We start from the raw sequence: 27,697 nt of genomic DNA, 5'->3' as shown, positions 1-27,697 counted from the left end.
TGAGGCTCAACAAGGACCTGTTGGGAATATATCTAGACGCTCGTGTCCTCCGTTCTGGAACACTTTGTGCTCAAGTTGAGGGTCGATTCTTGACCCCTTTTATCGTATGAAGCTCTACGCATACGTCATGCCATGTGTATAAACATGTGGCGCGAGTCATATGTCACTCTCTACCACTATGGCTGGCTTAGTGTCATTGAGGCTCTTTACCATCATGATGCCTTAACAGCGGGTAGGACTAATGATTACCCTGGGAACATACTTGGGAGTAAATGGGGCTACATTATCTAAACCTGGTTTGTGTCGCATTTAATTCTGCACAAAGCTATACTTTGCTACCGCAAGTTGCCAGCCCCCCAGTCAATCCATCATTTATCATGTTGCAAAGTTGCCGACTGGTTGCGGTGCTTACTCCCAACATGGTACGCGGTGAGACGTAGCATACCAACTAACATGTTCCATGGTGGTCATGTGAGCATGACCCCGTGACGGGCAACAAAGACTTGGCTGTCAAGCAGCAGCATCTGGCCCCTTGGTGACGGTCGTAAGATACTCGTACTATAATGTCCCCAAGAAAATGAGATACGGTGGTGCCATCCTCGTGACCTGCACTGAATCAACTAATAGGCATGACTCTGGGCCAAGCCTGGATGATCGGCCAGCCGGCAACCGACGATTCCATCATTGGACTTCCATCATCGTCATTTATGCTCAGCCTTCATGTGCCCGGCTGCAGGCCAAGACCGAGACAGTTATGCTGGTGCCTAGCGAACATTCCGGAACATTGCCCCCTCGGGACAAGCGCCGAACTCGTCAAGGTTCCTGGGGAATGGATTGGCTGGGGGAGCATCCACTGTGGCACGTACCATGGAACCAGGGCTGTAGGGCTGTCCCATCCAAATGAACTTGGAAGGGAGAGTACGTATCATGTGTTGAGAAGCAGGATGCCAAACGGTCTGCAAGACGGGTCGAGGGGCAAATTCTATTTGCCGAGATTACCGGAACCCACCTTCAGGAGTCTGCGGTAAGGCTGACAGCCTACCAATGGATGTCGTGCTTGATGATAATGGCGTTCCGTCGTCATGGATTACTCATGCCGATCGAGGGGGAGACCTTTTTTTGGGGTGGTCCATTTCAAGTGCGATTGTTGTGGGATAGGATTGTAGATATCACCCAAAAAAATGTGTCGACGAACAAGACCGGTGCAATTGACTTGCATCGGTTGTCCGTAAGTCCCCTCACACCGACCTCATTCGCAACAAAGAAGGCAATCAAAAAGACCCATCTTCTCTCTCTCTCACTTGACCGCTGTTGCCCTATCCGCCTCGTGTCAGACCCACATTGGACAATTGGGCCAATCGCCCGACGGAACGGACCCCACCGAGGAATGCGGACTATCAGCCAGCCTGCCTCAGGTTCCCCGTTCTTGTTAAATCTCGCGTTCTGGTCTTTTCTTCTTCCTTTTCTCCCACTTCTTATTCCCTGATCACTTTATTGTTCTCTTCCTGTTCCTCCTCCCCCCCATCCTGTCCCCAGTGGGAAGATAAGCTTACATTTCTTCACGATCTTGTGGGTTGAGGGGTTCGTGTTTAATCCAACCCCCCCGAGACGGTGCACTGACTTTCTCCACACGAGTGACTGTTTCTTGGCGAGGGGAAATTGATCACTCCTTCACTTTCATTCTCTCTCACACTCACACACTCACACTCTCTCTTTCTATCCCTTCAACGTCACGAGTAACACTTCAATTTCATCCTAATTGATGTACTACCCAAACTATAATTACCCTCCCCCGCAATCGGGTTGGGGGGGTGGTTACTACCCGCCGCCGCAGCAGCATCACCAGCAGTGGTCAGCACCTCCACCGCCGCCGCAACAGCAGCCTTACTAGTAAGTTGCCGCTTTTGTCCACTCACCGTCCTGTCATTAGGGCTAACCGGTCCAAGTTCCAACGGATACCCTCCTCCATCCCAATCACCCCATTCGTATTCTCCACCACAATATCCGCCCCCCGGTCATTATGGCCATCACACTCCGACTCCGCCCCCATCCTCGGGGTCACAGTACCGCTCTTATCACAGTAAGCGCAACCATGCCAATCTTGCTACAGACAGGAACGACTAACCCATCCTAGGTCACTCGCCGTCATGGGGCCAAACGCCCCCACGCCCTCCCATGGAGGCACAGAAGTTCGGCAACGGAGCTCCCTCCAACTATCGCTTCCAGTACTCTGCGTGTACGGGCCGACGGAAGGCCCTATTGATTGGAATTAACTATGCCGGGCAACCGAACGCCCTCCGCGGCTGTATCAATGATGTGACCAATATGTCGACCTTCCTCCATGATAGATATGGCTACCGGAGAGAAGACATGGTCATCCTGACCGACGACCAACAGAACCCCATGAGTGTCCCGACGAAAGCTAATATTCTACGAGCGATGCAATGGTTGGTCAAGGATGCGCAGCCGAACGATTCGCTTTTCATTCATTTCTCAGGTAGAGATCTTCGCCTCAACTCATCCGGAATTTATTGGCTGATTGGTCTAGGACATGGCGGTCGAACACCGGATCTGGATGGAGACGAGGAGGATGGTAAGTATCTGGCCCTTCACCCATGATGTGTATTCATGACTAATGCTGACGGACACAAGGATACGATGACGTTATCTACCCGTTGGACTACCGTACGGCAGGACACATCGTAGACGATGACATGCACGCTATTATGTACGTGTGCTCTCTGCTTACTGCTCGTCTCAATACTGACAATGCTTCAAGGGTACGCCCGCTGCAACCGGGTGTTCGTCTGACTGCTATTTTCGACTCGTGCCACTCGGGGACGGCCCTGGACCTTCCTTACGTATACTCCACACAGGTAAGCTTTTCTCACGTTTAACGTACCTTCCAGTGGCTCATCTCAGCTAGGGTATTCTGAAAGAACCCAATCTCGCCAAAGAGGCGGCTCAGGACCTCTTTAGCGCCATAACGTCATATGGGCAAGGCGACTTCGCTAGTGTGGCCCAGACGGCGATTGGCTTCCTCAAGAAAGCCGCCTTGGGCGACTCTGCGCGCGAACGAACCGTTAGAACCAAGACATCCCCTGCGGACGTCGTCATGTTTTCAGGCTCCAAGGATACCCAAACTTCGTAAGTGTCCTACCAGGTGACATCGTCGTTCCCAGCTAACAGGGTGATAGAGCGGATACCTTCCAGGATGGAGAGGCTCGAGGTGCATTGAGTTGGGCTTTTATCAAGACCTTACAACAGCGTCCAAACCAGAGCTATTTACAACTACTAAACTCGATTCGGTCCGAATTAGATGGCAAATACAGCCAGAAGCCGCAGCTGAGCTGCAGCCACCCTCTAGGTGAGTCTCCTGATCTATCTTGTCGACTTCTTTTGTTCTCGACTAACAGCGCTAGATACCAATTTGCTTTTTGTGATGTGATGTGATATGTATCGTATGAGACATGATGTATGCGTAGTGTTCTTTTTTCTTTTCTTTTCTTTCTGGTTTACAAGATTTCATGATGTTCCATAGCACTTGCATGGGCCTTCGAGCAAAGCCCAGGCCATATTTCCTTTCGGTTTCATTTCTATGCATTGTTTAGCTAGACAGCAGTGCTGTTGATAGTTATACTCCCTGACCAACAGCACGCTTAAGGTACAACGATTCTGGTCTTGGCCATACGGTGTCCTAAGGTTTTCTTTCCATCTCTTGCTACTGTCACGGATATAAGCTTTAAGTGCACATCCGACATGCATGTCGATAATAAGTCCTGGTACTTGAAAGACCCCAACTCTGCAACGCTGTTGGCCGATGTAACAATTCAATCAAAGATCACAGCCTTCGATACTTTGGTTTGCACCGAGCCTGTCGTAGCTACCTTAGATAATCCCGACTATGGGGGAATGCTCTTCCACAAAAGAAAAAAGAATGATACCTGGGCCATGTACGGGGCCGTCCAAGCCCTACATAATGGATAAGGTAAAAAGACCTAATGTCTTTGAGATATATTGCAGTATCAGCTGCCTGGTACCCCCTGGGAGTTTTAAATATCCCTAGAAGGATTCTCTGTACATATTGGCGAATACATCTCCAGAGTCTAATCGAAAATTGAATAGACTTTGCCTGCCCAGTGATCTCTACCAGGCTGTCTGCCCTTTATTTTAATGGTGTCGATCCACTAACAGAATAGAAGCTACCCCAAAATTCTAAACGTTAACTATATAATAAGTTAAGCAATAGGGTACCTGGCACCTCCTTCAGGGAGTTTGACTAAGCCCCTAAGTATCTCCTCATCTTAACTATGTATAATGGCGCATGCCACATCCACAGGATATAGTAGCTATCGTGAGCGTAAGGTATGCTAAGTCTCGGTTCTATATATTGAAAGTCACGAGGATGTATAGGTGACGCTGTAAATTTCATGTACATGTATTATGCCTGATTTAGAATATCAGTTAGACATTCATATTTCTCGCTGTTCTTGTGACATGAGGATATATTCGCTATACATGGTTTCTGTTTCTCATCAGTAACAGTAACAGTAGACTCCGACTATAGAAGGAGTGGATAAAGTAGCTAGTATAAAATCACATCCATTAAACGAATTCCCCAAAACTAAGAAAAGAAAATAAGACAGAAAATTAACCATAATATAGCATTAGTAAGACTGACTATGCTCACCCAAGACCAATTGCGGCTGTCTCGCCGCTGTTGAAGCAACCCTTCAAGGTCCTATAGGAACCTGAATATTAGTTTATCGTCATCCGAAAAAGTAGTAAATATATTTTGATTTATATACCGGCTAGGACCGCTATAGTATTCGTCATTATGTCATTCCCACTCGGCCAAAATAACCATATAGTACAATGTCGCGCCTTGAACAACTTCATCCCCAACAGTATGGAACAGTACGATGTGTTCACTTCCACCCAGAGATATGATGACAGCGAGGAGCTGTGAAGAAAAGTATTGGGGTTTTACATGTGCCCCTGGCGCAGAAGAGGGAAAAAAAAAACAAAAAGGAAAAGAAAAGAAAAGCCGAGATTGACACCATCTATCTACAGCACAGCCTCGCAATAGAGACCACGACGTAGCTATCGGCGTTTCTTTGATGTTAAATCATAGCTGAAAGAGGGCCCGAGCGCTGAAAAATCATTGGATCGAGTCGAGGCTCAGCTCATGCATTCTCTATTCAAAAGTGGGGACAGTCGAATGGCAGTGTATAATGTTCGCGTTAAGTGTCATGCATGCATATCGAAACACGTCACGTTACGAAAAACCCATCTTACCTCCGACTGTTTGTATTCTCTTCTCACTGACTGAGTTACAGTCAATCCGTCTCGTCCATCGGACGAAAAGAGTGAAAATGTTCCAGAAACTGGTTGATTGCCTTGACTGTGGCAAGGATCACAGCGATAGTGGTGATGATAATGGGGCCCCTTCCCGGCCCGTCAACCTGAATAGAGAATTAAGAAAGGAGGAGGAAGGCGGCAAGGCAGGACTGCCAACTCGTGTTCAAGAGAATAAGTCGTCGTCACTCAGTGCTCCTTCCATCCCTGACTCTACATCGACTTCTCAGCTGTCGCAGCGTCAAGTAGAGAGCGAGCCGAAAAGCCAGGATCTTTGGGTTCTTGCAAAGGAGAGGTTGAGCCCAGAGGATCAGAAATGCTTCGAAGGTGGGAACGCAAAGACGACGGAAAAGACAATCGAGGAAGTGCGAGACGCGATAGAAGAGAAGTACAAGGAGTACAAGGATGGTGGACTCCAGATTCGAGGGCCCCATGGGAAGAACATCAATCTTCAAGAATGTTTCCAAGGGATCATTAAATCTGTTTCGCAGGTGCAAGAACTTATCAAGAATGCGACGTCGTTTGACCCGACGGGCCATGGTACGTTGCCCTATTATCGCCATCGATCGAAATAGGCTGACAGACATCTAGCATCGCAGGCATGGGCCGTCGTTTCAGTTGGGCTTACTGTAAGGAGCAATATTTTAATGTTTAGAACCAGTGAGCTAAAACAGCATAGTTCGTAAAGAACGACATTGAACGCCGCGATGCTGTCATGGAAGCATCTGGTTTTCTTGCCAATAATCTTTCGTATTACGCCATTATTGACAGAAATGACCGGAATCGCCAGGTTGAAAGCGATGAGCATCTCGAAGAGGCCCTTGTGAAGGTTTATGCGGCCATTCTTGAATACACTGCTGAAGTTTACAGGGCGAGTCGTGAAAAGGGAACAGGTATCCATGTCTCCGTTGTCAACAATTCTATCCTAGTCTAAGCATAAAATTATAGCTCGCGTGTGGAAAAGCGTTAGTGCCCTGGTCGACCAGCCTCTACAACGTCTTAAACAAGCCATTGAGCTGGAAGAGGAAAACGTCAGAAAGTGGACGGATCTTGGTAGGAATTTGGGTAAGATTCTATTTCGCACGACTGCGATACTTCTCTCATCAATTCCAGATCAACAAAAATTAGCGCAAAAGATTGATACACGGGCTCTGAGTACGCTTCTTATTTCTATTGACTACTGAACTGAATGCTAAAAAAATGCCACAGGCTCACAGGAGATGGAGATTTTGAATTGGCTGTCACCAACGGATCAGTCTGGCGGAGAGCAGTCTGCAATTTACAACAAGGCGCAAAAGGACCGAACATCTCAAACGGGCGACTGGTTCCTTGACTCACCAGAATGCCAAAAATGGATGGCTGAACCTGGGAGCATTCTGAGGCTCCATGGAGTTGGTTGGTTTCCCATCCCAAGTACAAGGCATGCTTCACTAACAATGCTAGTGGGATGTGGCAAAACAGTGCTTTGGTATGTAGTAAATCCTAAGCACGCCAACAATGATCTCTAATTGATAGGCCCCAGCTCAACCATTATAGCACACGTGCACAAGGTTTGTGAATGCGATCCGAAAAAGAGACTAGCCTACTGGTTCTTTAATTTCAACCAGAATAGTCAGCAAGTCGTTGAGATCATGTTAAGATCTGTCATTCGGCAACTTTGTCCCAATCCAGTTCCCGAGTCTATCATTAAGTTGTGGGAAGGACATCGCCAAGGTCGAGAACCAACACAGGAAAATCTCTTTGTTATTCTCGAGCAGATGATCGAAAGTCATAAAGGACACATAATTCTTATCTTTGACGCCCTAGATGAGTGCCCCGAACTGCCTGGGAACTCTGCACGAGGTACATTGTTGAAGTTCCTGAATAGGCTGATAGATCAGCACAAAGAAACACTTCACATTCTTGTAACAAGTCGACCGGAGCATGATATCCGTTTTCATCTGGGAAAATACCCAGGCTATGATATAGAAGAAGACTTAAGCCAAGATGTTGAGAGGTTTGTTGACGACAGACTTGAACAAGGGGAGCCATGGAAGTGGCTCAGCGAGAACAGACCCATGAAAGAAAAGATTCGAAAGAGACTGCTGGGCATGGAAAGGCCGTATGTTTCTGAATTGACCACTCAAAAATAATTTCAGGATATTGACAGATACCTATTCATAGTCGTTTCCGATGGGCTTACCTGCAAATCATGCAGCTTGAGAGGTGTCACACGCCAGCCGCTATCGACAATGCGTTAGAAAGGCTGCCGAAAGATCTGTCGGAAACCTACAGCTCAATTTTGAACAAAATGCCAGAGGATGACCGAGAAGCTGCACGTACCATTCTCATCTGGGTCATCTTTTCCCGGCATTCACTGACACTGGAATTTCTGGCAAAACTTGTCGACTTCATTCGGCCACGAGATGTGGTAAATGTATGCACTACATCGTTGATTACAGTATCATCAGATAATGTTGTTAGGCTGGCGCACTTCTCGGTTAAAGAATTCCTGATCCCTGTGGATATCTCTGGCGAAACACTCTGGTACCAATTTTCTGCCTCCACTGGGCATCTCACCATTGCCAATACATCTCTTTCACTCCTTTCAAGAACGGACAACCACTTGACTAGGGATGCAGCTCTTGCCCAGCCAGTTTTAGTCTACGCAGCAAGAAATCTTGGTTTCCACCTGCTCGAGCTGGATGCAATAGGATTTCAGTCTCCAGAGCTACAGGAAAGTATTGTCCATATATTCTGTTCTCCCGTCACCTATTTCAACTGGGTACGAATTGACCATGATTACAAGAATTTTAACGACTGGTATCTGCCAGCCGATCAGTTGGAACCTCCAATATATAGAGCCTCAAAGATGGGGCTGATCCAAATTGTGGAAAGTCTACTTAAAAAAGGTGCTGACCCTCTGGCACCCTTTAATAATATCTTTCGGGGTAAGGAGAATGCGTTCTATGCTGCTGCGACAATGGGACATCTCGATGTCTTGGAGCGACTTGTGCAGATATCCTCTGTCATCTCCAAAGACCTAGCTTGTTCGATCATAAGATGCATTGACCACCGTGACCAGGAGTGGGAGAGGGTGCGCAAGATACTTGCTTTACTCCATGATAAAACATCATTTTATCACGACCAAGAACATGGCAATACGATTGACAAAAGTATTATTGCAGCGGCGGCGGGGAATTGGCGGTGGGGTGATACTCTCATACAAATACTTCTTGATTGGCCCAACAGAGCAGTCATACATATCACGGAGGATGTTATGTGTACTGCGGTTCGTAATATCACGTGTGGCGAGAGAATTATGCAGCGGCTTCTGAAAGAACAGGCAAAACACGTCCATATTGACCCCCAAGGGCTTAAACACATGATTAAACATGTATATCGCAATCCCGGTGTGGTGAGGGTTGTGGTTGAAATGCGGGGACGCGAGATCCAATTTGACGATTGGACAATGAGAGACTTCATGAAGTATGCAAGCGCAGAGGCAGTAAACCTACTCTTGTCATGTCGAGATGACATTGTGGTCACGTCAAAGATGTTGGAAGCAGCAACCGACAACCGCAATAGCTCAGGCGCGTTACTTGTTCTCTTGAAGAAAAGAGCATCTAGCACCCCTGTTAGCACGGAAATGCTGGCTATTGCAGCAGGCAATAGAGAATGTGGCTTCGAAGTGATGAAAGTGCTGCTTGGGGAATGGAGTCCAGGTACTCCTATCAACGAAGAAGTCATTTATAAACTCGCCTCAAACAGGAGCCAGGGTCTCGAGATAATGGACCTGTTTCTACGAAGACAACAGACAGGCATTACCGTCTCACAGAAAGTTTTGGCTCAGGCTGCGAGACTCAATACAAGTAAGATGCTAGAACTGCTTGTGAACAATGCGGGATCGGGCATCAAAATCACACCGGAGATTCTTTGCGAGGCAGCACAGAACTCCGGTTCCCCAGAAGCTGTCATGTCTTACCTGCTTGACCTTGGCGGGAAGGATCTTGAGATTTCAGAGGATGTGCTGGTATCAGCTGCCGGGAATTTCTTCAAGGGTGCTGACGTATTATCCTTGGTCCTAGACAAGTTCCCAGAAGTGAAGGTGACGGACCGAGTTTTTGAAGCGGCGTGTCAGAGTCAGGATAGCATGTCGGTACTACTGAAGAGATTCCCAAATCAGTTTCCTAAGGAAATAGTGGTCGAAGGAATAGCAAAGCAAACAGTATTTGGACGGTATGCTCTAGGGTTTCTTATTGGCCATGCGATTGTAGATATCGATCAGGAACTGGTGGAGAAGCTTGCGCATAGTTCATATGCCCTGAGAATTCTTCTAAAGTTCAAGCCAGACTTTCCAGTCTCGCACCAAACTCTACTTGTGGCAGCAGCAACGGATTCAATGTGCATGGATGCAGTGCTTTGCGCTTGCAAGATGGATATTATTATCACAGCAGACATAGTCGACGCAGCATTAGAGTCGGGAGGCTTCGACGTCATACATCTGCTTTTCAGCCGATATGGGTCAAGATTTCCTATAACAGAGATGGTGTTGACACGGGCAGCTCTACATAAAAATCCACATCACGCACTTGATTTCCTCCTAGAAAGGGAATCTGGGGTGGACCTTCAGCGGGTGTGGGAAAATGTCTGGCAAAGCGACTCCTCGGAAGCAGACAAGATTTACGCATCTGAAGCGCTTATAAGGCGCGCGAACTTGGAAGTTACAGAAAGTATGATGGATATTACAGCTTCCAGGACCGTTGATGATAAACATGACCTTGACGATTTGATTCAATTCTGTATAAGGGAAAACATATCAATGCCTGGAAGCGAGAAGGCAATGTGGATTGTTATAGAAAGATTCTATGATTGGCAGACTGTCGAGGACTTTCTTAAGTACAAACCGGAGATCAAAACTACTCAGGAGCAATTTGATGCCTTGGCTGGGCATGAATCTTTCCCGGGGTCTTTGACGGAAACTCTTCTTGATCGTAACGATTTCTGTTAACTGCTACAGGCTTAGTACGATTTCGAAGCAACTATAGTCTTAATAAACTGTTGCCTTCATATTATTGATTGATATTATGGTGGTGTGTTTAATTATTAATCAACAGAGTCAATTAGTCCGTTCATTTGGCATAATGTAGCCAATTTAGATGAAGAATAGGTTAGTCTAAGAGTAGAGAATCTGCATTATCATGTATAGCGAGCAATTATAACTTAAGGAATCATAAGAGCAGGCTCTTCTAAAACCGCGTAGGTAAGCCAATCTACTCTATCGAGTCAGTCCCCTCATCCTTCACACTCCTTCTGCTCCTTCAACGTCAGTTGACCTTCCAAGGCTCGGTTCAAATCATAACTCTAGGTAAGCAAACTCACCACGAACCCCAACCCAACCCCAAAGCCACACGCTAAACCGCTCATACAATCCTCAAACTATCCATATATCAACCCCGTATATAAGGCCAATTTGGCCCCCCAGCCGGCATATGTCTCAGTACCTGCCACTAGACTCATCGCATCCTAAGTATAAGCACTTTGCCATAGCCGTCAGAGTGCAGGGTAACTTCAAAAATTCGGTATGAATCGCTGTTCTGGAAGATGGCCCATATATTTAGCCATAGCCCTACCAGTCGCCTGGCCCGTATCACGGAAAAGGCGAGTTATGGAGACGTTACCAGACATATTAAAAGAAAACACCTGGGGCATGTGTCAGCATTATCCAATGTAAGGTGTAAATGTACCAACGCCATGCCTCAGAGGTGAATTGGACCGTCACCTCATACTGTATTAGCGTTCTTTTATAATAAAAACATCATCAACAATTGTCTCCTTGAACAAGAGTGCTTCTCAAATTTAGCGTGCTTGTTGATGGTACCTGGTGTTTTGTTTCGAGTTGCATAAAGATAGCAGCAAAATAGTGTGGTGTATGGGAGCCGATATGTCACAATCAGATCTATAACATAAGTCTGTCTGGAGCTTATATGAAAGATTATACATTTTATCTACTGAATATCGCTTTTAACTAGATCTAGTCACAGGTCCTCAACAGCCCTTCCTGGATCTGATTCTGTTGGCTATATAAATGGTCAGACTGGCCTATGAAGAATTTCACAAGATGTATCTATCAAGATTACTGAATGAAGAGTAGTCTGTAATTTCTGTCTGGGATTCAGTACGCATGATACCAAGCCATTGTTGCAATGCGTGTACTCACCCCTCTATGGTGTTTCTCCTTTCTCCTTTTTAATTTTTATTTGGGTTGAGCTCAGGTAACTTTTGGGCAACAAGATCAGAACCCCAGCCTCGTGGTATTTATTTCCCCTCACAGATCACTACATTGGCTCTTTTTAAATGTCACACAACTCCACTTTTACTGCGCAATCCAATTCAAAATATAACTGCCCATCATGAAGCCCTCTCCTTATACAAATGACGAATATACCATCGGATGGATATCTGCTTCGAATGAAGAGTTGATGATGGCCATGGCGATGCTAGATGAGGAGCATGGGAGGCCCCAATCCACACCTCGAGACGATACCAACGCCTATCATTAGGTAAGGTTGGTGAACAAAATGTTGCGATGGCTTGTCTATCGGGAGGGCAAACGGGCACTGGCCCAGCTGATATTGTGGCAGAAAATATGCGTCGCACGTTCAAGAACATCAGGTTCACGCTCCTCGTGGGAACTGGAGGAGGTGTCCCAAGAAAGAAAAAGGACATTCGTCTGGGTGATGTCGTGGTTAGCTATCCTAGTGGGTCCTACAACGGAATTGTACAATACGACTATGGGAAGCTGAAGAATAACGGTCATGTTCAGAGGAAAGACTGGTTCAGCGCGCCACCTCGCAAGCTTCTGGCTGCGGTGGACCTCTTAAGGGCTTACCACGCGAGACCTAAGAAACCAATCAACAATAAGCTAGGCATTATCGATGAGTTGGGCGAGAAATACGGATATCCAGAAGACCACATAGCTCCTGATCTGTTGTATCAGTCAGATTATGAGCATGACCCGAAAGCTGAAACTTGCGATTCCTGCGACAGAAAAGCGCTCATTCAACGAAAGTCCCGTAACTCTCCGTGTAAACCATATGTACATTATGGTGTCATTGCATCTGGGAATATGGTCGCTAAGAGCGGCATCGAAAGGGATAAGATTGACCAACGTTACGAGAACTCAATACTCTGTTTTGAAATGGAAGCGGCCGGATTGATAAATAATTTCCCTTGCCTTGTTATCCAAGGAATTAGCAACTACTCCGATTCTCATAAAAACGATCAATGGCAAAAGTGCGCAATTGCCGCAGCGTCGGCATATGCGAAAGAACTCCTCTTACTGATCGAGCCATCCGATATGAAACTTTTGCCCCCTATAGTTGCTCGCATGCTGCATACTGGTATGCGCTTACATCACCAAATACTATATTTCCTGAAAAGCTCCTAATTTTCAAAGAGAATCTCCCAGCATATAGGAAAAATCGATAGGAGTACGGCTGCAAATATGACACCGCTGAAGAAAGTCGCGGAAAGGTATGTAGATTGTCGCCATAGTGTGAATTATTGCATATTAATGGTTACTTAGAAAGTTGACAGCAAGGTTTACAAATGAGGTGTGAAAGGTGGTTGAAACTACTTATCGTTCCAGAGGCCCAACAGGATCAGACTCAAAAAAGGCTTTAGGGGACCTGTAGCCGGATCTGATCAAACACAATGTTTAGTAGATAGAAGGTAGAGCCGCGAGCGTCTCATATCAGCTCCAGTCAGACGTATGTGTAGCTATGACCCCGGTTGTGGCAAGAGCATTCTAGCCTAAGACTCTGGTCAGACTCGAATAGTGCATCTACAATCAATCTACAGTACTTCCAGACTCTCTATAACCTCCTCTCCATCCCTTCCACAGCAATCTCCACCAGGAAGTAAGCGAGAGCAGGCGAAAAGCCCCTTCATGGCTCTCCAGTCCCGGTAATTGTATCAAGGAAGCTTCTATCACCATAAACAAGACCATTTATAAGCGCAGCGCAGTGGTAGAAGTTTAACCCAACCAAGTCCAATGTTTCAAGTGGTTCAACGAGAGTTCTCTACTGAGCTCTATGATTTAGTCGTTAATAGCTCCGATGATGGGAGATTTTATGCTATAATAAACGTAAAATGAACCCTCTAGAAGAACCAGGAAGCTTCTCTAATCTTTCATTGTGCAGGAAAACATGATCTTCAGTCACTGTGACATAGAGACAATATTATTAGTGAATACTCCGGGTAAATATATACAGCAACCCTCAGGGAGTCTGGTACAGAATATGTCTCATCCGAGCCTGAATACGTGTGTAGAGTCTATATTAAATTCCATAGAATGTTCAGAGAAAGCTAATAAGATCTGCTATTATATAGATACCCTACAACGAGGAAATATGCTGGGTAGATTGTTCGGTTGGACGCACGACCAAATGCCTAAGGTATTTTGGTCGAGTGGCAGAACGCTCAACGAAATATACCACCGAAACCATCGGAGCATTGCAAAAATTTACGCCTTAACGGAACCTCCACTTGGGATGGTCTTATGTCTAGCAGGCCCACCGATGTTCGATCAAACCCAACCCCAATTATGGGGCCGTTGAGCAAACGGATACGTACTACCTAAGATTACCAAACTATTTAATTGGCTCCTCAAGAAAGGGGCACTTAGGGTTTTTTATTAAATCCACACAGGTGTACGTGCATTTTCATTGGCTAGAATGCTCCACCAACGTTGCGGACACAAAAAGAATTCTCCACTGATTAAGCAATAACCCAAGCATTTCCGTGTGGAAAATAAGTGGGAAAGAGGAGATGCATTAGCTAGGAAAGACATGGCGCTATTGATAAACCTTGCTAGTAAAGAAAGACGGTGATTTTATGGTTGTACTTCTTGTTAGGTTATCGTCCCTGCTTTAACTTGCACATCAAGTACGCCAACCAGAACTCCTGGAGAAAGTTTAGCGGGTGCTCCACTGGAGTCGTTGGTGGGTGGCAAGTCGGACGATGTATTTTTGGAATCTCGCTCCCAATTGAAGACGATGTAACGTGGGTTACAATAGCTTGAGATATCTCTAGTAATTCTGTTTTAAGAACGGACATAGAACCTGATATATTGACCGAATGGTAGACACCGGAAAGCCCGGAAACCACATGTATGAACGTGTGTAAACTTGTGGATATATACCAGTGTACTACCGGCGAAGAATTTTCGTGATTAACTATAATTAGACCAGCTGATCAATAGCAAAGAGTATAAGTTATGTAATGCGTATATTGGGCATCTAAATTATCGTAGCCAGGATATCATTAACTAAGCACATCGCAATAGGGTTATCATCATAAATCAAATCATATCTAAAACCAAACGCCACTTGATATCGCTGACACGGCCATGTACATTAATCGCGGCCGCGTGCGTCATGAAAATCATTATTTATAGGAACCCCTCTAGAATATTAATCATAGACGAGCGCTTTTCAGGATTATTCAAGAGTTCATCCACGGCGCGGCTAGTCAACAGATTACTCAGGCCCTTGTTAGAATCCCCAAGCAAATTGCTGAGTAAACCGCCGCCGCCGCCGCTATTTGTGTCTGAATTGTCAGTGAGATTGGCGAAAATATTGGTTCCGCTGTCGTCGTGGAGGAGGCCGCGTAGAGTGTTCGTGATCAGGCCGCCGAGGGGCACTTGCGCCGTCATGGTTAGGTTTCTCATTACTTCGGTGTAGTAGGGGACCTCGACGCCGTCGTAGACGACAGATTTACCGACGGTGTCAAGGGTGAGGTAGCCATTCTTGAGGGAGCTGGCCTGGGTCTGCAGGATGGGTACGAGGTTCTTGATTAAGACCTTGAGGTCCATGATGCCGTGGATGGGGGATGAGTGGTTGCCTGGTTTGAGGATAAGATTGTCGATGGTTGCGTTGCCGATGACGAGGTCTCCACTTTTGAGGTCCAGGATCGTTGTTCCCTGTTTCTGTTAGTAAGTCTTTATTGAGTTTCGGTTGGATGCCACGTACGATTTCCAAGGTCATAACGGAGGGGTTGGGCAGGGTGGCGTTGGCAATGAGGTTGGTCCCGTCCTCTCTCGGAGGGAGAAGGAGTTGAGGGTCCGCGACGGAGAAGCCAGAGAACGAGTTGAGAGCTGGAACATTGGTTAGTATATTTTTGGAGTATGGGTCATTGTGAACATACTATTTTGCTTCACGTCTTTATCCATGGTGACGTGATTCTTCAGTTTGCCGAGGTATGCGGTGGTTTTACCGTTGAGCGATAGCGGGGCGTTCTTCTCGAAGACCACGCTGTGGACGTATTTTTTCCATTGCTCTACGTTCAACGGGGTGAATTGGTTGTCGATTCCTAGGGTGGTGTTCCCGTCGATCGTTGCGCCATCAAGGTACACCTTGGCCCAGGTACCGTTGCCCTTTTCCTTGCGGTTGAATAGACTGATCGCTATGGGCTCGATACGTACAGGAACGCCGATGGGTAGTTTCAGAGCAGTCTTCAAGCTAAGCATAATCGAATCCGGCCGCGGCTGCATAACGCTCGTCTCGGTGACGACGAGCGACGCATTGTCGAGCACTCTTTGGGCAATGGCCGGGATGATGACCGTGAAGCTGCAAAAATTAGTCAAAATCTGAAACGTAGTTGGGGTGAAAGTGGAGCACCTACAAAACGGGCAAGAAAACTACCAGGAAGATAATGCTCCAAAAAATGTAGCAGCACCAAAATCGAGCCCAGTGGCGGCGTGCTCGCTCAGCCCTCGTCTTTTCCCTTTTCTCTAACGAGATGGTGTTTGCCGTCTCGACATGTTCGATTGCGACGCCTTCGCCATCATCTGGGGGAAGAGGACCACGATGGACGCCCAGGGCATATTTGGCGGCTTTGGAGCCGAGATAGGATTGCTTCTCTTCCATGGCTTTTATGCCCAATCGCTGTCCACGGGGAGCAAGGGTGGACACGTCGGACTTGTCGGGGGGGAGGAGGAAATGAAAAGATACGGTCGAGGCGTGTATGATTTAATATATGGCCACTGAGTAGATTAATGTTCAGATGTGCTCTCCTAGTTATTTTCGCCTTTGGGGGGTTCGAACACCAAGGAGTTAATTCCGGAGAAAGCCCGGTTTCGACCTTGGTACCTTCACTCCGCATGGATCAACAATGCGACACTGTCGATCGCAGTGAGTGGCGCGTCAGGGCCAATGATGGCGACCTCATTTTAGACACACGAGTTCACATGCGGAAGTTGGATGAGGATCGGCACGAACTATTGAGAAACCGCGGTTGTTAGCAGGGGACCTAAGCTTCGGGGTCGGTGGTGGATCCACCTACTCCAGAGATTAAAACTTGGGTACGGATTTATTGCCTCTTTGAGATGCGGGGGAAGTGAGTAAAAAAAGAGGGTCACTGGGGCCTGATTTACATGATAAAGGACAAAGATAGGCGAGTTGATGTATGACAAGCCTCTAGAGGCGAGGTTGTCGTACTTCCAAGCGCATGTGTTGTTGTCAACGAGTCGTCGGTGATCTTGTAACCCTAAGACGTCCATCGCGCAAAAACTCCCGCGACAACCCGTGGAAAATCTCTGACCTTCGACGAGAAAAAGCCAAACATCCCCCCTTTTATTCTCCATCAGACGTATAGCCATCATGTCGTTCGATGAGAAGAAATCCCCAGACCATATTTCCCAGACACCATCGGTCTCATCCGATTCAAGTCGTCTGGAAGCCCTCGATCAACTCGAAATTCTTCCTCAGATCCTGCAAGAAGGCATCTTATTTGCTGGATCAGGATCCGCTTTGCTACTCCAGGCGGCCTTCCCCGGAATCAGAAATCGAACTAGTGATACCCATAATGCCAGCAACGGCAACAGCAGCAACCTAGCGACAGAGCTAGCCGATGCCCTCCAGGCAAATCTCAGCTACATCGCTTGCCTGGTGTTCGGCACACGAGAAGAAAAGAAGACTCTGTTGGACCTCATCAGCCAAGGACAGCCACCTCTCCGGGGGAGTGAGAACTTCTCCTCTCACCGACCGACTCAGCTCTGGGTCGCAGCGACGCTCTACGCGACCGCGACCGATTTCTACCAGCGCGTCTACGGCCTCGTCAACTACACTACAGCCGAGAAGGCATACGCAGAGTTTACAATCCTCATGCATTCCATGGGCCTACCGTCGGGTACTTGGCCTGAGAACCGACAGGCATTCTGGAAGTACTGGGACGACCAGATCGAGCAGTTGACCGTCACAGCAGACGCACACAAATTTGCTCAGGACCTTCTGCACCGCACCGATTATCCGCGCTGGGTGTCGGTTATGAAACCATTTTTGCGGGTCCTTACGATCGAGATGTTACCACCACGCATTAGAGAGGCTTACGGACTTAAGTCGACATTTAGTACACGGGGATTGTATCGGACCACCATGGGGTTCTCGGTAGCGGTGTACCCTGCACTACCGACCTCTACACGGGGATATCCACTGCGCTATTATTTGCAAGAATTACGAAAGCATTTGAATGTTGTGTAGATACTTGGTATTTGTGTCCTTATTTTTTGTCGTAGTGCATGCACCCACGTCATCCACTCATGCTTGGAGCGGGATCTGAATGAAATTAATGAGACAAACTGGGGTCAAAATCTCTGCCATGCACGTGCGTCCCGATTCAATATAACCTACAGGTTAATAATGAGCTAAATGTCTTGTTTTGCTCTTAAGATCCCTGTCAATTTAATTTGAACGATAAGGCCAAATGAACTATGCGCGGCACATTACAGGGGTACGAAACTAGACCCAGATAAGAAGAGAGAGCCGGGGGAAAAAAAAAGCGCATTCATTTCATGTCTCTAGATCGCTATTTGAACAATTTAAAAAGAAATAAAAAGAAACCCTAGGAGCCCAAACATCCATCTAGGCATGTAGGACATTCGTATAAGAACATAAAGCCTATGATAACCGTCTAGGCATCAAAAGTGCTGCTTTCGTAACATTATTAAATCAAGGATCCCAGGAGTCCAGCCAATAGTTTCGAGACATTATCGACGAGCTAGTAAAGTCATTAATATTCACTCATAGTCATGTGTTTGATGCTAGCTTACCGGTGACGCAGCGTCAATCAGGGTTGTTGTCTCGTTGACAAATTTCGGTGTCAAGAGACCGTCGGCATTATCAACGATACCCTGCAGTTTATCGATGTTCTCACTCGACAGAAGCTTCTGTAGGTTCTTGGGAGTGTCTCCGCCCAGAAGGACTGCACCACCCTTGACGATGGTTTGGATGTCATTGAGAGTGTCGGTGCTCAAGAGGTCCTTGACGGCGTCGATGAGCGCAGGCAGCTCCGAGAGGAGACCACCATCAGGCGCAGGAGCTGCTACCGGGTTGGGCCTGGGAGTCGCAAGAGCGAGAGGGGCGGCAAAAACAAGGTACTTGAAGAAACGCATTTTTGTGCTTGTAGAATGATATTCAGGGTCTGAACGAATGACTTCTGGAGTGTATGGGATCTTGAAGAGAGATGCTGATCTGTGGAAAAGATTACCGACTACTGTGGTTGCCCAAACTTATATGTAGCTATGGAGTCCGACAAACTTGTTTTTTTCTATGAATACGAAACAAAAGCAACCCCGCCTGCACCTTAATCTATGGCGTTCCAAATTTCCAGCTGGTGCCCCATACTAAAAGTCTGGACAGAGAGGATATGCTACCTAAAAGTGTATCCATGTCTGGATGGCAAATACTGCACACGGCTGAGGCTAGCCTCTGATTCGACAGGTGTTAGTTGTTCTCCAATCCCGGTCTGGACTTTGAGATCGTCGATTGCCTTTTGCTCTAGTCGTTGTTTTGCGTTGATGCCCGCTTGTTGCTTTCACCCGAGGCTCAAGTAGGGTTATTCCCGCCTGGAAGATCCAGCTTTCCCGGAACGAAAACCCTGTCCATGTGAATTTGCCTCAGCATCGGTTTTGTATGAGTCAATGGCTGTTATACCCCTCTTTCGCTACCAAATCATTCTACGAATTAATCTTCGCCAGGATGCGGTGATATAGTACCATTCGGGGCTGGGCAAGAACTGGAGACTCCAGACGACCCCGCATGGGATTAGGGCTCCGCTAACTGCTGTAACTGTCGATCACTTCGGGGAATACCCCCTCAAGTCGGCCAATCAGACCCTCCAATTTATATGGCATCGCGGTGGTTTCCTCTTTCGCCCTCGGGCCGAGAGGTACATGTGATACTTTTTGATCTGATCTCTAACCTTGATCGATCTGTTGGTGGTGAAAACCCTCAAAACACCGTTGCACTGCGATCAACATATCGCTTCGTATCAACGGTGGAGTCCACTCGGAATCGACAACCCCAGCCTAATTTTAGTAGGAACCCCAATCGACACCAAAGAATCTCGAATATGGGGTAGAACCCGATCAGAGAGAACCCGTTCGGAGTCGATATCCGCTTTCATATGATTAAATCCAAGGGACATACGTACTATCAGGCAACGCAAGCCCGGCCGAGCATGCTAAAGTCCCACTCCATATCCCCACCCGAAGCTTGTTTAGCCTGTGCGTGCAGCCAGTCTGTCGTATTCCACTTGGTCAATTAATCTAATACGACACTAATCACAGGGACCACATACGCCACCGCCAGGGTTGTAATTGAAACTACTATGTAAAGACCCAGAGAAAAAAAAAAACAATTCCGTCATTTCCATAGCTTATCATCTCACTTCGGTCATAAATTCATGTCGATCACAACGCCAATGCTACCCCGAGCACCCCCAAGGCCCCCATCCCACCCATGACCAACCCGCCGGTCGGCTTAGCTGCTGCCGCTCCCATTCCTGATGATGTTGTGGACGATGCGCCACCGTCTTTCGTGCTCTCGGCCGTAGCCTTTGCAGGGGCGTACTTGCCCGTCGTAGCTGTCAATGCACCGTCGGACATTTCCTTCTTCACCTCGGCCATGTAGCTTTTGACGTCAGTGGGGAGCGCCAGATACCAGGAGGGGGTGGTCCCGGCATCAATCTCGCTAGCAAGGGCACTTCGCTGAGCGGGAACCACCAGCTGAGCCAGCGCCGAGGGAGGCACATTCTTAATGATCTCCGGGATAAGGGAGCGTGGAGGCGGAGAGATGTTATCCAAGTTGGCCGACCCTGTAGGCATCGTAAGCGTGATCGATTTCCTACCATTGTTAGCACTTTCAACTCTGGTAAACATCACAACAAAGGGACATACAAAGCTTGACCAAGTGCAGACCAATTGACCGACTCGGTCGATGTCGGAGCAGCATCGCGCTTTTCGGGCGCTGCCAGCACCGTAGCAGAAAGGGCAGCGAGCAACCACACGAACTTCATTTTTGCGACCTGGTTTGATAGACAAAAGGGACTGGGTGGGCAAATACGATGAGATGAGACGATGGGCGATTGGGGAAAGTTAAATAGTGAAACTGGACTCTTTCATGTGCCTGGCAGGGCGGAGTAATAATTCATCTTATGCCAAAGTTCAACTCAACTTGGACCCGAGATCCGGAGTGGAGAGTCTGTGTCAATGATCGTCGTTGAGCCGAGTAGTAACTGCATGGCCCTAACTTTCTCCCCTACGCGACCACGGTCTGGAATGTGGAATCCGTTCCCAGTTCCTATTTTTCAGTGTATTTTGTTTCATCCTCAATGTTAGCCCGACAGGCAGTCTCTCATTTTGTTACAGCTTGAAGTGCTGGTTACTTGTACGTATGTGTAGGGTGTGTCTGTTTTTTGGGGCTATTGGGCGAGATGACCCTTTTTTATTTGATTGATAAAGGGCCCCTTCCCCTAGAGCGCCAATATGCAACTGTTTGAATTGTTACCTTTACGCAGAATGGACTTCTTCCCGTTTCTAGTGTTCTATATGTGGTTTGAATATGCAGCAGATGCAACCAAGCATGTTCCTCCTTCGATCCAAAAGTCAAGCACCAAAAGGTAAAATCAACCTAGTTACTAAACTATGCTTAAACTGGTGATGGTAAGGCAAATTCTAACGGATCTACAGAAGCTCTCTAAAGCAAAAGAAAAATAAACGGAGATTGTCGAAGCTAGTCGCATAAAATCGACCGCTAGAAGAACCGAGATACGATTTGGAGCAAACTATTGCTGAGCCGGAACATTGCATCTCGAAAGCTGCCAGCGCTAGTAAAGTTCCGCGGCCCGAGAGCTTCTGGTCGCAAGACGTATAACTTGGGGTGATGCATGGAATAATGATCGTCGGCTGGCCCGATTACTTATCACCACTTTCGAAGTCGCCGTATGGCTGGCTTTCTACCCTTGTCCGCTTAGACAGTTTACGTTAATAGCTTTTCAGAATTGCGTCGCTTTCGAACTTTGAATAGAAAGAATCATATCCTGATTGGCTTGGGAAATGGTCTCTCTGTTTACACATTTCCATGTCGTTTGGGTCGCCAATGATTTTCTTGTCGGTGCCTCACTCACTGGCTGGGTGATTCTCTTTTGATAAGGGTTGCTTGTTCCGATAACGACATATAACCCTCCTTCTCTGTGAATACTGCGTTTTGGCTGTCAAAAGAACCTAAATCAGATATAAGATGTAGAGAATCATGTACATGGATATCAAACGGAGAATGGCACCCCCGCAGAACCTTAGACGAACTTCTTTTCCCTTCCTTATGTTTTCCCGTCTTCTACTGTTTTTTAGAGTCCCAGTGTCGTTGCCTGCGCGACGTATAGCCAGGTATCTGCCAACATTAAGCCTTCTTCGATATGTTTAATTGATATTGTACAAGGATTTGAAAAACCCCTGTCTAAAGCTTGTTATGAAGCAATAAAACAAAATCCGCAAGAAGATCGAACAGAACATCCGTGGCAATGCACCTGATGATGAAGATATGTCTCTAGATAAATTTGGAACAATGAGAAAAAAATTGACCTTCCCTCTGAAATTTCTAGGAGTTATGTCTGCACGAGCCACCCCTAAATGTGTTGATCCATGGAAACTTTATGGGCTGTAGCAATGTATTGTATCCCGCCATCGCGCGGGAGACCGTAGAGTAGTATGATCGATCAACAACGTCTAGTTCCAACCTTTTTACTTTGAACCTTCTGATGACCCAAGAGCCCTTGATCGGCTGTGGTATGGATTTCTCCATCCTGTGCTATAAGTTGGTATCAGCCCGACTAACTGGTTGACGCTCGCCCAGTTAATCAGTATAGTATCCCGAAGAATATCCTCAAGGACAGAACTGATGGCATGGCGTTGTCCGGATTCAAGGTGGGTTGGGAAATTTCGTCTCTTGTTTGGTACCTGCTTGATTCAGGAGCACTGCGTCGAGCCTAGAGTTGATATTGGGTCGGGTTCGGGTGCAAGATCTATGACCCACAATAAAATTTAAGAGTAGACTGAGGTCTGTGGCTCTAGGATAGTGACTAGTATCAGAGATAGGATTGAAAAGAGAGGAGATAGAGTTTTGGGGGATACAGTGACCCGAGTGAAATATAACTCTAACGGTTTGGAAGCCAAAATAACCTTGTATTCGGTATTGCCTAATTTGAAGTCTCCGATGAGAGGCACTCAGCTACTTTCGCGTATCATGCTGTCACCTTAGTCTCATAAAACGATGCGGTTTTTGTGAATGGCAGTACCCTAGTAGTTATAGGGAACTAATATCCGCAGGACAGATTATTGGCCCGCAGCAGAGGAGTCGGAACAAGCCTCACCAGCATCCACGTGATATATATACCAAGGACATAGTCTTGGGATATATGTGGATACTCATCCATGGACTTAATTATAGTTGTGGCGATCAAAACTAGCAAGTTACTTGATATCACTTTTCGATTCAAGTACGATTACCAGCTCAACTCATTTATACTGTCTAACTATTGATTGTATGTACTTGATAGACTCTGGTCCTTCTACCTTGGCCAATCAATTCATCACGTCAGATTATACTCACACCCTTGCTCGAAGTTCGAACCTTTACTTTATCCTTCATTGCTGTCGACATCTAGCGGATGCTAGATGTTGTCGGTAAGTCACATCTGAGCAATATAGCGAATTGATTGCAGAGTCCTTGAACATGGCCCCGGGTATAACACCTCTGAATTTATAGTGCCAAGACTTATGTATTAGGGCTTAACTGTAATCTCAATCATCTTAAAATTACTGTGAGATTGGTTATAAAGCTGTGGGTGTAATACTCTATTTGAAAGAGTGAAATTTCAGAACTTAACTGTATTAAGTTTTGGGGAGCGGAAGCCAGCATTTTTTTGACACAAGCTTATATCAAAATACATGGTTGCAGTTAAGGGGCGCTTAGGAGATTCTTCCGAAAAGAATAAAGTTAGCATTCTAGGAAAAGCTGAATAACATACGGTTGAAGAAAATGGGTCACGAAGTGGGAGGCTGTAATACATATCCCTCAAACCAGATTATATTGAAGAATTAATGGTTCTTAAACCTAAACCTGCACTCTGAAGTAGGACTAATACTCGACAGACAGTTCGGCATAAACGTATACGCCCATGGTTTCTGTGAATAACAAGGAATTATCTGCCTTTAGCATTAGTGAATCCCTAAGTAGCTCATCAATGCCCTTCAAACCCTAGCTGCCTCCATAAACCGGCCAAGTGGTGTAGTCGTCGGATGGTTCGGGCTGTTTTTTCATTTGTTGAACGGTGCGATATTCAGGCTTCAGTCCCCATTTCACGAAGTAGTTGGTGAGGTTCTTTCTGGCGATTTGTGCGGCTTTAGTCATGAAGTAATGTTTCATGTCAGCATCAGAGCGTTGATCTAGTGCTCTCCGCGAGGACATATGAAGTAGGTGGAAAAACCGATCGCCGAATACGACACGCAGTTGCTCAAACATAACAAGCTTAGTGTAGACGGGTGCAGTATCAAAGTCCTTATCCCCAGATTGGCTGAGATAGGCCTTAGCATTGTTCCACTCTTTGATAGGCCTATCGTATCGAGTTTCATTGAAGAAGGTCCGTTGGGCGGCTAGAGAATAAATGTTGACTGTGACTTCACCCTGTGCACCCCAGCTCCATGTATTCGTGTGTTGGCGATGATGGCCCAGTTCGTGCCACACCATCCAGGATTGGCGAAGGGCGGGCTGCCACCACATCTCGCCACTCCTTTCATGTGGAATGGCGGCACGAAAGTTATATGAATTTGGGTCAATGTGCCCTCTGGTTTGTACAACCATTGGCCGTAAGAGACTGGGCTTGTCCCTAGGGCTCCATGCAGGAAGCCTCAGACCGCTGATAGTATCTTGGGCCTTGATGATCCTCTTATATGTATCCAGTAGCTGCATCTGATCTTGTCCTCGATCTGCGTGATGTTTGACATCCGCAGCTAGACCTGTGAGAATAACTCGTGCACCACTGACCTCCGCAAACGGGACGGTAGTGGCGTCCAACATGGCCTTCCACTGAGCAGGGCGTGTGATTCCCTCCTGGAAAAATGGGAATGGCTGGACTGCACTGCCTTTGCCGAGTGTAACCGTCACCGGGGGTATATTTACAAACGCAGGATGAGAGTAGCGGATATACAAAATCCCACCGAGCGGATCAGACACAAAATTATGACCATTTCGCAACGGCTGTAACTCCCGCAGCCCCCCGGGCATGTCTTCACTATGATAATCCGGGTGCACTAAAGCGGGAGTACCAACCATCAACTGCGGCTGCGAGCCGAATAATGGTCCAGAAACGGTGATATCCAGGCTGACATTAGGATTCAGATAAAAGCCTGTTGGTTGGAAGTCAGCCCACTTGAAATGTTGCTTCAGTCGTGCCTGCTCATCATCGGATTTCGGAAGACAGCGCACTGTAATGGAGCGCGGCTGCGGAAACTCCGAGGCATCGTTTTGAACATAGGTTAGTAAGTCTCTTTTGTGCCAGTGCACCGGGGCCGTTTTGACTTCCGGTGCCTCGCCATAGTTATAAGACGTAAGCGTGAGATTGAACTTTATTTCTGGTCCAGTGTATTCACCCAGCCTCAATGGCAGCCTCACTGGCATCGATGTACCAGGGTAAAAATCCATCCACTGGCACCTGATCTTCGTACCTCCATCATGTATCTCATAGCACCCGGCGATGTCCTCGGCAATTGAAAGATTCCAAACGCTTAGGTCAGAAGACTCGAGGACGAGGTATTCCGACCCATATGCAGGCTCGTCGCAGGTCTCGACGATTGCCCAAACATATTGCGTTTGCCCAGGATAGATGACTTGAAAGTCCTGATCAACTTTCAGGGTAATGTTACCCTCAGCTTTCTCTAAACTCTCAGCCTCTCTTGAAATAGGTATAACTTGCTGAGTATCCCGGTGCCACGGATTTGATTGCTGTGCAGGTATTGCATTCAAGCCCGTATCGTGGCGACCGCTCTCAGGCACGGACTCTGAATCTCCCCATGGAGCAAACCAGGACTTGATTATCTCCGATGGGCGAGATACTCCAGGCCCAGCAAGTGGCTCGGGGTCCCAGAAGGAGGCTTTTAAGCCGAGGGCTGCAGACTCCGCTGCAAAGAGCAGTGAGCTCCAGTACATTGTCACCGTTTAACAGCGCCTATAATTGTGTGAAGGTTAATATTTATCCCCAAAGCTACAGGCAGAACGGGGTGAAACAAAAAAGCAAGAAGGAAAGAACGAAAGGTGTGCTGACACTGTAGAATACTGACTTTCCGAATATATCCGTAGGGATTTTGTAGCCCTTCTGAACAGTAGTTCAAGTGGTTTTCCTAGATGGCTATCATTATTTCGCTGCTCCTTATAATACTTCGGGGGATTGTCATTACTACTGAGGCATTTGGAGTAGAGCAGCTTAGTAAAAATAGCGACGTCATCGACATTTCTGTCACGTCACAGTGATCAATTCCTAGAGACCCACGCGCACTCAGCCTTGGGACGATAATGCAAATCTTGGATGCATCAAGCTTCAATTGGTGACTTGCACCGTTTTCAGACAGTAATTGGTGGCGGATGATCATAAAACTTCGGCGGTGTGTTTGCAGCTATGTGATCAGTCACCTTCTTTTTCCTGACAAAGTTAATTATATTGGAATTTACTCATCCTGTATCTCTCGAGTCCTTGGCCACTTCGGTTCTACATGTATTTGTTGGGGTCTATGATTGAATAAGAAACAGCCTCTTGTTGATCAATTATCCAAAGGGTCTAATGCAGATCTCATAGGTTGCAGAGAAAGGATCCACCAGGATGGATAACCGTCATTACAAGCAGTGCCGAGGTGCCTAGTCTCCAAATCACCAATCACGTATGATGTAACCCTAAAGATATTCAGAATACCTAGGCAGAGACCGACCCTTTCGGCGTTCGATAGAGTGTGCTAGCTTAGTAGCTGATGTCCTAGGGAACTTTCAAAGCTTCTGCACATAGTATAACAATCATTGCTTCCGCATACACCAGGTATCCTAAAGCTAATGATACTAAGACTTGAAACTATCGATGCTTGCTTGTGTTATCCGTGTAATTTAGGGTTATCTTGGAATGTGGCTCGAATGCTGACCGACGGATGTAAGTAATATTTCACTGGGAACGACTGGGTTCGGGAACTAGTTAAGTACACGCTCCCAGACATTCAGTAGTTTTATACTAGCTTAGATTTGAATGTAGGTATTCAGCCTTGATGACATGTAGCTACTTGATAAAGGGATTGACTGACTATATTGCCTTAACGTAGTGACTAAAGACCATCGTGGAGAGTCGTCACACCCCCACAATACAGGAGTAGAGTAAGTAAACTGACAAATGCAAATCCGCCGTTCCCCTGCTCCACCAAACAGTGTACATGATGGTATTTTATTGAAGATTATTCATCTCAATATTCCTGTTACGTCAACTTTACGGAACATATGTATCCCCAGTGAGATGCCATAGGTTGAAGGCCAGGGAGTTCCCGGTAGCCAGCACACCATCTTATCCCCATGGGTGATCGACCCGCAATGCCTCCCCTCGGCTCACCGCGTTGGGGATCACTGTGAGGAATACAGTGAGCCTTACTGTGCACAAGGCGAGCTCTAAATAACGTATCCCAGAGTCATGTTATTGAACCGAGTCCCGGCAGCGAGGGCAACAGCAGAATCCCTTGATTTGAGTCGAGCATCATGTGTACTGTATAATGAGCTCGCTCTGAGATCGTCGCCCGTCGGAGGGGGATGCTTTGCCTGAAAGAAAGAATAACAGCATAAGCCAAACGACATTTCCTTGTCCTTCTATCCTATCCGAGCACCCTATCAATTGCGATGAATGCCATTGGAGGTTCAGTGATATTGCCACAGCCTGAGCTGTTCCACACAAACGTGTCGATGACATGAAGGAAAGGTTGAAAGACATTCTATCGTTTTTC

The 27,697-nt window shown here is 46.8% G+C and overlaps 8 protein-coding genes across 8 annotated transcripts; 4 read left to right on the top strand and 4 right to left on the bottom strand.

Moving 5' to 3' along the window:
* Positions 1–1,624: 1,624 nt before the first annotated feature.
* BDV38DRAFT_62633 (caspase family protein) lies at positions 1,625–3,487 on the top strand. Its single transcript, XM_032063661.1, has 7 exons — positions 1,625–1,890; positions 1,947–2,080; positions 2,135–2,593; positions 2,653–2,876; positions 2,927–3,147; positions 3,198–3,367; positions 3,423–3,487. Exons 1-7 carry the CDS (start codon positions 1,763–1,765, stop codon positions 3,446–3,448), a joined length of 1,362 nt encoding a protein of 453 aa, XP_031919255.1. The 5' UTR covers positions 1,625–1,762; the 3' UTR covers positions 3,449–3,487.
* Positions 3,488–5,375: 1,888 nt separating this feature from the next.
* BDV38DRAFT_291944 (uncharacterized protein) lies at positions 5,376–10,348 on the top strand (the record flags this gene model as incomplete). Its single annotated transcript, XM_032061886.1, has 10 exons — positions 5,376–5,522; positions 5,589–5,898; positions 6,081–6,251; positions 6,307–6,423; positions 6,568–6,753; positions 6,802–6,826; positions 6,881–7,459; positions 7,522–9,650; positions 9,690–9,985; positions 10,217–10,348. 10 exons carry the CDS (start codon positions 5,376–5,378, stop codon positions 10,346–10,348), a joined length of 4,092 nt encoding a protein of 1,363 aa, XP_031919254.1.
* Positions 10,349–11,750: 1,402 nt separating this feature from the next.
* BDV38DRAFT_267199 (purine and uridine phosphorylase) lies at positions 11,751–12,787 on the top strand (the record flags this gene model as incomplete). Its single annotated transcript, XM_032056542.1, has 2 exons — positions 11,751–11,815; positions 11,878–12,787. The coding sequence occupies 2 exons, from the start codon at positions 11,751–11,753 to the stop codon at positions 12,785–12,787; spliced, it is 975 nt and encodes a 324-aa protein (XP_031919253.1).
* A 2,004-nt stretch (positions 12,788–14,791) lies between these two features.
* Positions 14,792–16,268, bottom strand: BDV38DRAFT_277217 (DUF3712 domain-containing protein; the record flags this gene model as incomplete). Its single annotated transcript, XM_032058435.1, has 4 exons — positions 14,792–15,322; positions 15,372–15,496; positions 15,547–15,968; positions 16,024–16,268. 4 exons carry the CDS (start codon positions 16,266–16,268, stop codon positions 14,792–14,794), a joined length of 1,323 nt encoding a protein of 440 aa, XP_031919252.1.
* Positions 16,269–16,855: 587 nt separating this feature from the next.
* Positions 16,856–17,879, top strand: BDV38DRAFT_291940 (oxygenase MpaB family protein; the record flags this gene model as incomplete). Its single annotated transcript, XM_032061885.1, has 1 exon — positions 16,856–17,879. The coding sequence occupies exon 1, from the start codon at positions 17,001–17,003 to the stop codon at positions 17,877–17,879; it is 879 nt and encodes a 292-aa protein (XP_031919251.1). The 5' UTR covers positions 16,856–17,000.
* A 463-nt stretch (positions 17,880–18,342) lies between these two features.
* On the bottom strand, positions 18,343–18,790 carry BDV38DRAFT_277215 (uncharacterized protein; the record flags this gene model as incomplete). Its single annotated transcript, XM_032058434.1, has 2 exons — positions 18,343–18,396; positions 18,449–18,790. 2 exons carry the CDS (start codon positions 18,788–18,790, stop codon positions 18,343–18,345), a joined length of 396 nt encoding a protein of 131 aa, XP_031919250.1.
* Positions 18,791–20,089: 1,299 nt separating this feature from the next.
* On the bottom strand, positions 20,090–20,694 carry BDV38DRAFT_277214 (uncharacterized protein; the record flags this gene model as incomplete). The annotated part of the gene is made up of 2 exons (XM_032058433.1): positions 20,090–20,522; positions 20,576–20,694. 2 exons carry the CDS (start codon positions 20,692–20,694, stop codon positions 20,090–20,092), a joined length of 552 nt encoding a protein of 183 aa, XP_031919249.1.
* A 3,239-nt stretch (positions 20,695–23,933) lies between these two features.
* On the bottom strand, positions 23,934–25,880 carry BDV38DRAFT_277213 (peptidase M60-like family-domain-containing protein; the record flags this gene model as incomplete). The annotated part of the gene is made up of 1 exon (XM_032058432.1): positions 23,934–25,880. One exon carries the CDS (start codon positions 25,878–25,880, stop codon positions 23,934–23,936), a length of 1,947 nt encoding a protein of 648 aa, XP_031919248.1.
* Between the last annotated feature and the right edge of the window lie 1,817 nt (positions 25,881–27,697).

The sequence above is a fragment of the Aspergillus pseudotamarii genome, assembly GCF_009193445.1.
Source record: "Aspergillus pseudotamarii strain CBS 117625 unplaced genomic scaffold BDV38scaffold_2, whole genome shotgun sequence".
NCBI lineage: Eukaryota > Fungi > Ascomycota > Eurotiomycetes > Eurotiales > Aspergillaceae > Aspergillus > Aspergillus pseudotamarii.
Note: the sequence above shows the minus strand (reverse complement) of the source record. Positions and strands in the feature narration are given on the sequence as shown.

Coding starts and splice junctions, on each gene's coding strand:
- BDV38DRAFT_62633 (XM_032063661.1), top strand. CDS start 1,763: ATGTACTACCCAAACTATAATTACCCTCCCCCGCAATCGGGTTGGGGG. Junction 2,877..2,926: donor CTTACGTATACTCCACACAG/GTAAGCTTTTCT, acceptor CATCTCAGCTAG/GGTATTCTGAAAGAACCCAA. Junction 3,368..3,422: donor GAGCTGCAGCCACCCTCTAG/GTGAGTCTCCTG, acceptor TAACAGCGCTAG/ATACCAATTTGCTTTTTGTG.